The sequence below is a fragment of the Mirounga angustirostris genome, unplaced genomic scaffold (assembly GCF_029215605.1).
Source record: "Mirounga angustirostris isolate CCGP_5_RB_7025 unplaced genomic scaffold, mMirAng1.0.hap1 SCAF_13, whole genome shotgun sequence".
Taxonomy (NCBI): Eukaryota; Metazoa; Chordata; class Mammalia; order Carnivora; family Phocidae; genus Mirounga; species Mirounga angustirostris.
Window position 1 is genome coordinate 8,630,407 of NW_026991721.1, and position 13,186 is coordinate 8,643,592.

The following is a 13,186-nucleotide window of genomic DNA, read 5'->3' on the forward strand; positions in this document are numbered from 1 at the left end:
AGGGCCTGTCCATCAGCAGTGACTTTATCCATTTAGGGGATCTGGTTGCCCCAGAGGTTTTGAGGTTTGGTCTGTGGATTTCACTCTGTTTTACAATAAGGCTTATTTTTACAGAATAAAATAAAGCCCAACAAGGGAGCACTTTACTGAGGAGATGAAGCAAGAACTGGCTGGTGTGAAGTGTGTTGGGGTGCAGCTGGGCTCTGGGCCTGGCCACGCACGGTGGCGCCCTGGCTTCGGCCCTTTTCTCTCCCTTTGTGTCTGTGTCTGTGTTCTTTGTCTTGCAGGAGCCAGTCTGGCTCCAGCTATTTCAAGTCATGGGTCTTTCTGGTTGTGGGGAGACGGGGGGGCAGCAAGGGAGACACACGGGCCTGGCCAATGGGCAAGAGCAGGACCCATCAGACAACTTGGACTGTTGGCCTGGGACTAGAGCCGACACGGCTTCTCGGACTCTGCAGCTGCAGTCTGTGGTTGTTCGGCGGAGTCTACACCAAACCAAAGCAAACGTCTGCCACGAGGAAAGTCAGTATAGGCTCTTGCCCATCTCGTGAAATCCTTTCTTAACTCCCTCTGCTCTCCACACCTTTCCTTGGCCTTGAATCTGGGGTTATATATAGGAGGACAGGGCAAGAGGAGGTAGCCTGCTTAAAGAGGCTACCACAAAGTCTTATAAGTAGTAGAGCACAAAATCAGAACTTTCAGAAGTCTGCTCTGGTAGGGATGTCCCTGGCTGAAAAGCACTCAGGTGGCAAAGCAGGGCAGAATCCCAGGTGGTCTCGGGATCCCCAAGGTCACAGAAAGAACGGGGCACCTGAGTGCTGCAGAGTTCCCAAACATCGGAGCAGAGAAGCCGGCTGCAAACAGTGATCCTGGTGCCGGCTTTCTCCCTCCGGGTTGCCAGAAATCAGGAACAGGGTCCAGGAGACTGCTCTCCCAGCAGGGGCCCAGCAGGCTGCAGAAACATGGGAGACCCCATCCTCCCCCTGGAGGAGTGGGGGAGGTGCCCACCACAACAGTCCTGAAAGTTTGGAGGATTGGTGGGCCTGAGATAAAAACGCTGAGTCAGATGCGGGTGAACACAAAGTGAGGAGGGAAACCATGGAGACAAGAGTGGTTGCTTGTCTGTGAGGGTGCACTGAAGAGTGGGGGGTGGAGCTTTCAGCTCTGGGGCTAGAGATCTGGCTATGCCATTTTCATCCGCCCATTGGTGCTGAGAGCCTAAAAGGAACAAAGGAGAGGCACCCAGTGGAGTCTGGAGTCACGTACACTGAGCCCAGCCCCCTGGCAAAGGAGAGCAAATCCCACTTGGGAAGGACACCTGAGAATCAGCACAACAGGGGCCTCCCCCAGAGACCAGCAGGAACATCACTCAAACACCAAGTTTACACATCATAGAGAACTGCAAAGCTTCAGCTCCTGGGGAAAACAGTATATAGCATTATGGGGTCTTTTATTATTATTTTTATTCCTTAGTCCTTCAGTGTTATGTTTTCAGCTATTTTCTTATTCTTTCAATACTTTTTTATTCTTCTTAAGTTTTTATTATATATATACAATCTCTATATTTTATTTTTGGTTTCTTTTCATTGTTTTTTATTTTATTTATGGATATCTGTAAGTTTTGCTTTCTTTCCTATTTCAAGATCTAGTTTCCTGTAGCAAGCAGACCAAAACACACCCAATATCTAGTTTTTTGTTTTGTTTCTTGTTTGATTTTTCCTTCTTTTGTTTTGTGTCTGTTTTTCTTTCTGTTGTTTTTATTATTATTGTCTTTTCTCTTTCTTTCTTCTATTCTTTTCTGGACAAAATGATGAGACAGAAAAATTCACCCTAAAAGACAGAACAGGAGGTAGTACTCACTGCTAGGGATTTAATCAATATGGATATAAGATGTCTGAAGTAGAACTTAAAACAAAGATTATAGAGATACTAGCTGGGCTTGAAAAAGCATAGAAGACACTAGAAAATCCCTTCCTGTAGAATTCAAAGAACTAAAATCTAGTCAGGCCCAAATTAAAAATGCTATTGCGGAGATGCAGTCCCAAACAGAGGCTCCAAAATTGAGAATAAGTGAGGCAGAAGAGAGAGTCAGTCAGTGATATAGAGGATAAAACGATGGAAAGCAAGGAAGCTGAAAAGAAGAGAAAAAGACCACTGCTGAATCTCGAAGGGAGATGTCAAGAACTCAGTAATTCCATAAGTGAAATAATATCCGGATAGTAAGGGTCCCAGAAGACGAAGAGAAGGAGAGAGGGGCAGAAGGTTTCTTTGAACAAATTATAGCTGAGAACTTCCCTAATTGAATAGAAACAGACATCAAGTCCAGGAAGCCAGAGAACCCCCCTCAAAATCAGTAAGAATAGGACAACACTTCGACATACACTAGTGAAGCATGCAAATTCAAAGATAAAGAGAAAATCATGAAAGCAGTTTGGGACAAAAGGTCCTTAACCTACCAGTGTAGAAACATAATGCTGGCAGAAACCTATCCACACAGACCTGGCAGGCTAGAAAGGACTGGCAGGATATATTCAGGGTGCTAAATGGGAAAAATATGCAGCCAAGAAGACTCAGTCCAGCAAGGCTGTCATTCAGAATAGAAGGAGAGATAGAGTTTCCAGGAGAAACAAAAACTAAAGGAACTTGTGAACACTAAACTAGCCCTGCAAGGATATTAAAGGGAATTCCTTGAGCAAAGAGAGAGCCCAAAAGTAACAAAGACCAGAAAGGAGTTGAGACAATCTACATGAACTGCCACTTTACAGTTAATACAATGACACAAAATTCATATCTTTCAATAGTTACTCTGAATGTAAATGGGCTAAATGTCCCAATCAAAAGACAGAACGTAACAGATTGGATAAAAAAGCAAACCCATAGATATGCTGTCTGCAAGAGACTCATTTTAGGCCCAAAGACAACTCTAGATGGAACGTGAAGGGGTGGAAAACCATTTATCATGTTAATGGATCAGAAGAAAGCCGTGATGGCAATCCTTACATCAGATTAATTAGATTTCAAACCAAAGTCTGTAATTAGGAATGAGGAAGGACACTATATCATAATTAAAAGGTCTATCCAACAAGAAGATCTAACGATTGTAAATATCTATGCCTCTTACTTGGCAGCAGCCAATTATATAAGCCAATTAGTAACAAAACCAAAGAACCAGATGGATAATAACACAATAATAGTAGGGAACTCTAACACCCCAGTCACAGCAATGGACAGATCATCTAAGCAGAAGATGAACAAGGAAACTAGGGCTTTCACTGACACACTGGACCAGATGGACTTCACAGTATATTCAACTTCACAGTATATTCAGAACATTCCATCCCAAAGCAGCAGAATACACATTCTTCTCGAGTGCACATAAAACATTCTCCAGAATAGACCAGATACTGGGTCACAAATCAGGTCTCAACCAGTACCAAAAGACTGGGATCATTCCCTGCCTATTTTTGGACTATAGTGCTTTGAAGCTGGAACTCAACCACAAGAGGAAAATTGGAAAGAACTCAAATGCATGAAGGCTAAAGAGCTTCCTACTGAAGAATGAATGGGTCACCCAGGAAATTAAAGAAGAATTTAAAAAATTCATGGAAAGAAATGAAAATGGAAATGAAAACACAGCTGTTCAAAATCTTTGGGATGCAGCAAAGGTGGTCCTAAAAGGGAAGCAATACAAGCCTTTCTCGAGAAAGAAGAAAGCCCTCAAATACACATCCTAAGCTTACAGCTAAAGGAGCTGGAGAAAGAACAGCAAATAAAGCCTAAACCCAGCAAGAGAAGAGAAATAATAAAGATCAGAGCGGAAATCAATGAAATAGAAACCAAAAGAACAGTAGAACAGATCAACAAAACTAGGAGCTGGTTCTTTGAAAGAATTAATAATATTAATAAACCCTAGCCAGACTTCTCAAAAAGAAAAGAGAAAGGACCCAAATAAATAAAATCATGAGTGAAAGAGGAGAGATCACAACCAACACCAAAAAAATACAAACAATTATAAGAGAATATTATGAGCAACTATATGCCTACAAATTAGGCAATCTGGAAGAAATGGATGCATTCCTAGAGACTATAAACTACCAAAACTGAACCAGGAAGAAATAGAAAACCTGAACAGACCCATAACCAGCAAGGAAATTGAAGCAGTCATCAAAAATCTCCCAACAAACAAGAGCCCAGGGCAAATGGCTTCCCAAGGGAATTCTACCAAACATTTAAAGAAGAATTAATACCTATTGTTTTGATACTCTTTCAAAAAATGGAAATGGAAGGAAATTTTCCAAACTCTTTCTAGGAGGCCAGCATTACCTTGATCCCCAAACCAGACAAAGACCCCACCAAAAAGGAGAATTACAGACCAATATCCCTGATGAACAAGGATGCAAAAATTCTCACATAAATCCTAGCCAATAGGATCCAACAGTACATTACTGTTAACAGTAATAATAACAAAGGATTATTCACCATGACCAAGTGGGATTTATTCCTGGGCTGCAAGGGTAGTTCAACATCTGCAAATCAATCAGTGTGATACACCACGTTAATAAAAGAAAGGACAAAACCATATGATCCTCTCAATAGATGCAGAAAAAGCATTTGACAAAATACAACATCCTTTATTGACAAAGACTCTCTGCAGTGGTAGGATAGAGGGAGTATACCACAACATAAAAGCTATAGTAAAAAACCCACAGTGAATATCATCCTCAATGGGGAAAAACTTAGAGCTTTCCCCCTAGAGTCAGGAACATGACAGGGATGTCCACTCTCACCACCGCCATTCAACACATTATTGGAAGTCCTAGCCTCAGCAATCAGACAACAAAAAGAAATAGAGGCACCAATATTGGCAAAGGAGAAGTCAATCTTTCACTCTTTTCAGAGGACATGATACTCTATGTAGAAAACCCAAAGACTCCAAAAAAAATTGCTAGAACTGATACAGGAATTCAGCAAAGTCACAGGATACAAAATCAATGCACAGAGAAGTCCGTTGCATTTCTATACACTAACAATGAGGCAGAAGAAAGAGAAATCAAGGAATCAATCCCACTTACAATTGCACCAAAACCCATAAGATACCTAGGAATAAACCTAACCAAAGAAGTAAAAGATCTGTACTCTGAAAACTAGAGAACACTTATGAATGAAATTCAGGAAGACATACGGAAATGGAAAACATTCCATGCTCATGGACTGGAAGAACAAACACTGTTAAAATGTCCATACGCCCAAGCAGTCCCCAGATTTAATGCAATCCCTAGCAAAATACCAACAGCATTTCTTTTTTCCCAGAGCTAGAACAAACAATCCTAAAATTTGTAAGGAACCATAAAAGACCACAATAGCCTAAGCCATCCTGAAAAAGAAAAAGCAGGACGTATGACAATTACAGTTTTCATGTTATACTACAAAGCTATGGGTATCAAAACAGCAGGGTACTGGCACAAAAATAGACACACAGATCAAAAGAACAGGACAGAAAGCCCAGACACAAATCCACCATTATATCATCAATTAACTTTTGACAAGAAAGGCAAGCTATGCAACGGGAAACACACAATCTCTTCAGAAATGGGTGATGGGAAAACTGGTCAGCTACATGGAAAAGAATGAAACTGAACCACGTTCTTACACCATAGACAACAACGAACTCAACGGATTATAGACCTAAATGAGAGAAATCAATGTCTGTTGTTTAAGCCCCCTGGTCGGTGGTATGTCCTTCTAGCAGCCGGAGCAGTTAATCCAGGCTCCGGCTACACTGAGGTGCACCCCAGCCATTCACAGCTTTTCACCCGTTTCTTCTGGGAGGCCTGTATGTTTATTTTTGTTTTTTTGAGAGAGAGAGAGCAAACCCACACACGGAGAGGGGGGGAGCGGATGAAGGAGAGAGAATCCTAAGCAGGCTCCACACCCAGCATGGAGCCCAAATGGGGCCTGAGCCGCCTTGATCTCACGACTCTGAGATCATGACCTGAGCCAAAACCAAGAGCGGGAGCCTAACCCCCTGGGCCACCACCCAGGCGCCCCTGGAGGCCTGCATTCTTCTTCGCGGTGTGAGGATACACGAGGGGGAGGGGAGACACACCTGTGATGCATAAGAACAGGAACCGTGGGCCTGCCAGGGCCTGGGGCGCCAGCGGCTGGAACTGTGTGGGAGACTCTGGGCCATGAACGTGAGGCCGCCACCAGTGAGGGAAGGCACCCCATCCTCCCTGCTCCTCTCCCTTCCAGGAACGATTAGTATCTCTCTCTGCTCTCCACGTCCTTCCCCTGTCTGCTCGCTTTCGCGCCCAGGGCTCCTGCTTCCTCTCTCTCCCCTTGGGATTGCCCGGACCCCCAAGTCTCTGATCCCGCACCCCTCCTGTGGCCCGTCTTGTCGGGTCAGCTCAGCTGCACCTCTCCGCGCTGGGGACCACTCTCGGTCCCCCGCGTCCAGGTCCGGAGAGTCTGGTCGGCTCAGCGCGGCACCCGGCTCAGCGCTGCGCCCGGCTCAGCCTTCCGATTGGCTGCCACGGGTCAGGTGCTCTCATTGGGCCAATCGGCTCTGCCCCAGGGGGCGGGGTCACCTGGCTCAAACCCAGCCCCAGAGTTAAGTTTCACCAGGGGGAAATTGCCGGCGAGCGAAGCAGGGTCGGCACCCCCGGTGACCGGGCCGCCCGGGGAGGGGGTGGGTCAGCACGAATCTTGGCCCCCTCGAGAGCTGCTGGGAGCCTGGGTCTTGACCCAGGGAACATTCCTTGACAGAATTCCAGGCTGGAGCTCCCATCTCTCGTGAGATCTGATTCCCCAACCTACCGCTGCTATTTGGAAAAGAAAAGATTGGATTCCAACTCTTGTATTTATTTTTTTTTCATGTCTGGAATGTCCATTTCATTCGAAGGCATCAGGAGCAGTGAGGGAGAAGCAAGAGGGCTCTGTCCCTCCACCCCCACCCCTTACCTGGCCAGACCCCCTGTCTGTGCTGAGGGCCCAGCCCGTGGAGAGGAAGGGGGTCGGCACCTGCGAGGGGCCTGCTGTGGCCCCAGAACCATCTCTGTGAGCGGGAGCCTGGCCCCCCACTGTGGCAAATCAGCTGGGCTGTCACCTTCCTGCGCACTTCTTGGGTTTCAGTTGCCACCTAATGCTAACCATGGAAATGTCTGCATGTCTTCGTGTGAGCCATTTCCCCAGGCCTCACCCTCAGCTGATAATGAAGCAAACCTCAGACCGAATTCCATCGTACACCAAGGCATTTATGAAACATGTGTTCACCAAGGAGGCACAGAGCCCCTCATCCAGCCTGCTCCGATGCTGGAGGTGCCAGCCCCTGGACGCTCACCTGCGTGGCTCACTCTTACGTGTGTGACTCTTGACCTCAGATCAGGTCTGGATCTCAGGGTTGGAGTTTGAGCCCTGCTTTGGGATCCATGCTGGGTGTGGAGTCTACTTTCAAAAGGAAAGTTTCCTATGTAGTTGTTATTAAAGAGTGTCTAAAGGAAACTGAAAGCAAAACCGTCACCTTTGGTATAAAAGTCCGTCCACACGCAGGAGAACAGCAGACTCCACCATGGCTGAGGTAAGTCCCTTTTTTTATTTTTGCATAACTTTCTATTTGCAGTTCTCCAGCAGTAGGCCACCCCCCTCTCATAAAGGCCTCCGTGTGGGTTCCTGGTGTTGGGCACTCTGAACTCCAGAGTTTGGAAAGGCTTTAGAAGGGTGTTATGGAAAAGTCTTGTTGTTTCAAAGTCCCTTTTCCTGCAGGACAGTGCGGGCTTCAGGCCCACTGAGCCTCCCCTGTCCTCTGGCTCAGCTCCCGGGGAAGGAGCTGGGTTGGGGTGGGAGCTTTGCCTGCCTGAGCTGGGAAGTATCTGTTGTGTGGGCCGAGGGGGGGGTCCCAGGACTTGGGAAGTGAGGGGATCCCCAATGTGCCTGTCTCCCTTGCTGGGGCAGGAGTTCAGTGCCTGCTCAGCTCTCTCCTCCTCTCTCCTCTTCCCTCCTTGGCATCTGTCCTGCCTCGGTAAGTATGCTTCCATTCCAGCCTTCTGACTCTGATCTCCCTTCCTGTCAGCCCTGATGTGCAGATTCACACGGTCCAGGCGGGGGCAGGCCGGCTGCGTGGTTGGGGTGCACTGAAGGGGAATGAGTTGAATCATGCAATTCGAGGAAATGAGGCCATTCTGGGAAAGAGCGGCCCACTCTGCACTCACCTGATCCCCTGGGGTGGGCCGAGGGCCTGATTGCTGAAAAAAAAAAAAAAAACAAATACGCCCTTTGTTTCTTGGGCAGCCTCTCCTCCGGGCGGGGACTGGCGTCACATTTTACTGCCACCAGCCACTGTGCAGGGTGTCTGGGCCTGACCTTAGTTAGACATTGAACCCCAGAGTGAAAACTCCCCTTTTGATTTCAACGTGGAGATCATCCCTGGGCTTGCCGTGCCCTGGCTGAGGGAGGGGGGAGTCACTGGGCCCCGGGTCGTGGCCCCACTGACCCTCCAGCCCCTATTCCATGTGGATTTCCTCTGCCCCCATTCCAGGCCAGGCCCTTCACCGGATCCTGGGGAGGAAGGAGCTAGGCAGCACACAGGATCCTGCCCCAGTGGAGCTCAGAGCCCACAGGGAGGTGCAGACAGACACGGGGAATCCCAGCAGGACGTGATCCATGCAGGGGGAGGTGGCAGCTGAGCCAGGCTGGGGCCCTGAGAGCAGCTGCTCAGAGAGGGATGTCTGTGTGGGGGAGAAGAAGAAAGGAGGGGTGGGGAAGGTGACTGTGACCGAGACAGCCAGATGTGCAGAGGATCAGAGGCAGGGGCCAGCTCTGTGGTGAGGAGAAGGGCAAGCCAGTCAGCCTAGGGCCAGAGGGCAGGGAGGGTGAGGAGGGCTGAGGAAGGGCTGGTTGGAGGGCCTGTGAGCTGCCCACAGTGCATGCCCCGTGCCCTGATTCCAGGGGAAGTTCATGGCCAGATGTGCCCTTTCGGAAAGCCACAGTGGGTCTTGGGGAGACTGGGTGTGGGGTAGCATGCACAGATGGCCTGGTAAGAGGGGGGCGAATGTCAAGAAGATGTAGGGTCCCAGCACCTGTCTGGCTAAGTCGGAAGAGCATGCAACTCTTGAACTCAGGGTTGTGAGTCAAGCCCCATGTTGGGTGTGGAGATTATTGTATAAATAAAATTAAAAGAAAAACAAAGGCTGTGAGATCTCAGGGGCAGGCCCGGAGACTTCCCTAATGAATTCAGAGGGTGGGAAATGGACCAGGTGATGAATTCAGGAGAAACTCCCAGGGTCAGCGTTGGTTGTTGGATATTGGCATGACAAAGAGGGCTAAGGAAAGCTGACCCCAAGTCTCTGATTAGGTGGCCTGCAATGAGAGATAGAGGTTTGTGGTTTGCTGAGAGCAGGCACAGAAAGGGAGAGAAACTGAAACATTCTCAAATCAGATGCTGTGGCTCCAGGGGTGGAGTGGGGGGCACTGAGGAGCAGGAAATGGGTGTGGAGGGCGGGGAGGCAGGGCCAAATCAGGGGGAGAAGAGGCAGCTCAGTGCTGCCGAGCTGAGTGTTCTTGGCCAAGCCCCTCTCTCTCTGATCCTCAGTTACCCACCTGAAAATAGGGTGATGCTTCCTTCCCCTGGGGCTTCTGGAAAAGTGCCCACTGAGGCCTGCCATGTGCACGCTGGGAGCAAGCCCCCTCAGGGTCAGAAGCTGCCAGCCCTCCAGAGCCTCAGGTCCCCGGATGATGCCATCAGCCAATGTCTCTCAGGTTGGCATCTCCAAGGGCGGGTGTCCTGGGGCTGGAGGGGACAGTATCTGAGGAGGAGTAGGTACCTGGTGTGGCCATGGACAGTGAGGGTCAAGAGGTGTGAGGAGGACCTGTGAAGGGTAGAGAAGCTGGTGATTCTCCTCCCTGACTGCTGGGGAGGGTCTGGGGCTCCCAGGCTCAGTGAAGAGGTTTCCATGCAGGTGGTCATGTCTGCAGGCTCGGGAGCAGGTCTACAAAGCACCTGCACACGCTTGCTCACAGCCTCGGTGTGCACATGAGTACGCACAACACACACACGCAAACCCAACATATACACATACACAGATGTGTGCATAACAATGCCCAACACACAAGCGAAAACCCCATACACAACACAACAGCTGTGCACATGAGTATACCCGACATGCACATGCAAACCCAACATATACAGCACATGCTGATGTGCATGTTCAGGGAACACAACACACAGACACACATGTACCACATGTACATATACACACATGTGCTCCCTCACACATATCCCATACAACTGGAGCGTGTGCACATACAAACATAATAATATGCACACACCGAACCAATCTCCACTCTCCCATTCCACAAGGACCTTTTCTCTAGGCTTCTAGCCCCTGGTTGTGCAGAATCTCTAAAGTGACAGCAGGATGAGGACCCCACAGGGGCCAGGAGTTCCCTCCCACTGCAGGCTCTCACCAGGTGATGAACATCACCCAGTGGGGTCCCCAGGCCAAGCTGCAGGGCCCCAGCTGGGCACTCTACTGTTGCCTAGAAGCCCGCCTACACCATTTTGGGTTTTTGTGTTGCAGTTTTGTGAAGAACCCAAACCTGGAGACCTGATCCAGATTTTCCGCATTGGCTATGAGCACTGGGCCATCTATGTGGGAGACGGTTATGTGATCCATCTGACTTCTCCAAGTAAGCACTGTTGGAAATATTATTTTCAAAATATTTGTTACCATCATGAGAACAATTAGAAGAAAGTGCCGAGCAAGGGAAAACTGAGTTGGTTACTCCCTGAGCTTGCTTGAGCAGACCATACATCCATATTCCACTGGGTAATCGAGTGGAGTCCCATAGGTCTGGAGGCAGGGAAGTCAAGTAGAATGCACATTCCAAGGGTGGGATGAGATGAGGAGCCTCTGACTGCTGGGGGTGAACTCATGGTTACTGGTGGTCACATTTTCTAGATGACCTCCCCCAACACCAATATTTGGATTATCAAATGGAGATAATATTTACCTCCAAAGTTAAAGACGATGAAGAAATATATGGAAAGTAAACAGTGTGTGATCAAATAAATTTGATCTCTTTCTGAAATGTGTGAGTGTGCAAAATTGAACAAATAGTAAATACTTGACTATCACTGTTGAAAATGGCAAAATCTTTGAACAACCAACATGTTCAATAATAGGGCTTGACCAGATAGATGATCTATATCCATATGATGGAATACAATGACTGCATAAGCAATCATGACATTCACTGACTTAAAAAAAATTCACAGCTTGTTCAGTAAAAAGAGCAAAATCTATGAATGCTCCGATCACATTTGTGAAAAGACAAACAGCAAGACCTCAGTAGTGTACTCCCTCGGTCCTCTTTCTCGTCCTGCCCCTTCTCCCTCCCTCTCTCGCCTTCCCCTGCAGCTCCCGATGACCATGGTCGTGTCTTTGATTCCAGGTGAGATCCCGTGGGTTCGCTCCAGCATCACGTTCTCCGTTCTGAGCAGCAGAGCGGTAGTAAAACGGGAGCTCCTACGGGATGTGGTGGGAGGCTGCTGCTATAAGGTCAACAACCTCTTGGACAACAGGTATAGACCACGACCTGTGAACCAGATCATTTACTCTGCGAAGCAGATGGTTGGTCAGGAGATGGAATATAGTCTTCTGCACAAGAACTGTGAGCACTTTGTCACCAACCTGAGATATGGCGAGCCCAATAGCAGGCAGGTAAGGCCCTCTTTGAGACGATCCTTCTTCCTCCTGGAGGTCCCCTTGGGGTGGTGGTGACCAAGCTGTGCAGCCAGAGGGGAGAATCACCATGACCCACTGGCTGGGAGTCAGGATGTCTAAACTCAAATCTTCAATCAGCTTCTGAACCACTTGGGGTCTGTGGACAGGTCACTCCCTCCCTGGGCCTCAGTTTCCCCATGTGTAGGAGGAGGAGTTGGATGGAGGCCTTCTAGGATCCTTCACCTCTAGGATCCACCCTAAAGGCAGCTCTTGATGCCCCCAAAGATGTCAAGAAGAGTGTGGGCCAAGCCAGCACCAGGACAGGTGTCCTGAGGCCCCAGAGAGCACTTAGGCAAGGGATGCTCAAGGTGCACAGGCTTATGTATGAGCTCAAGGATTCATTTATGGAAGATGTGGGGCACAGCTTCCACGCCCACCCCTTCTGGCTTCCACGTTTGTTGTCCCCAAAACACACAGCTAATAAGTGGCAGAGGCAGGATTCCAACCCCAGCTGTCCTTCTCTAGAGTCTCTGCTCCATACACTGAACTGCAGCACCTGCAGGGCTAATCATTTAAAGTAGAGCATCACTACTACTCCAAGTTGGGTCATTTCTTTAAGGACTCGTAAAGAGCACCCCTGTGCCTGGCAGAACCAGGTGTGGGGGATGCAGCGAGGAACAAGACAAGTGACACACGTGAGGTCCTTGCTCTCCCGGGGGGCACAGGTGTGACATGGTCAGCATTCGAGAGCCGTTCCTGCGCCACCTCACACTGGCTGCAAGGGCTCCCTGATGGCCGCCAGGATCTCAGCCCTCCTGCCTTCATCTTCTTGTCCTTTCCACAATCGCCCTCTGGGGATTTAGGTGCTTTAAATACCTGCAGAGTGGATCGAGTTGCCCTGGGGCCCATGTACAACCCTGGCCTACTGGCTCCATGCAGCGGCTCTTTCCCCATCCAGTCCTCTTCTCCCCATTTCCCGGCCAATATTTGTTGACTCCTGAGTTTGTCAAGTGGGCCAAGGGGCACATGAGTGTCCTTAAGCTGAATGTTCTTGTTGAGTGTACAGCCCGTCCTCGGATTCCCGATTGACTGTGACCTCCCCTGTTCTCCCGCAGGTCCAGGACGCCGTTGTGACGGCTGGCATCGCAGGAGCCGGCTTGGCAGCCATGGGCCTCATTGGAACCATGTTCTTAAGAAACAAGCGGCAGAAGCAATGAGTTGAAGGGCCTGTCCCATCAGCAGTGACTTTATCCATTTAGGGGATCTGGTTGCCCCAGAGGTTTTGAGGTTTGGTCTGTGGATTTCACTCTGTTTTACAATAAGGCTTATTTTTACAGAATAAAATAAAGCCCAACAAGGGAGCACTTTACTGGAGGAGATGAAGCAAGAACTGGCTGGTGTGAAGTGTGTTGGGGTGCAGCTGGGCTCTGGGCCTGGCCACGCACGGTGGCGCCCTGGGCTTCGGC

General features: G+C 48.9%; 1 protein-coding gene across 1 annotated transcript; it reads left to right on the top strand.

Annotated features, from left to right (window-relative positions):
* The first annotated feature begins 7,120 nt into the window (after positions 1 to 7,120).
* On the top strand, positions 7,121 to 13,110 carry LOC135362296 (phospholipase A and acyltransferase 4-like). The gene is made up of 4 exons (XM_064576268.1): positions 7,121 to 7,576; positions 10,575 to 10,683; positions 11,449 to 11,717; positions 12,836 to 13,110. Exons 1-4 carry the CDS (start codon positions 7,568 to 7,570, stop codon positions 12,935 to 12,937), a joined length of 489 nt encoding a protein of 162 aa, XP_064432338.1. The 5' UTR covers positions 7,121 to 7,567; the 3' UTR covers positions 12,938 to 13,110.
* The last annotated feature ends 76 nt before the right edge of the window (positions 13,111 to 13,186 follow it).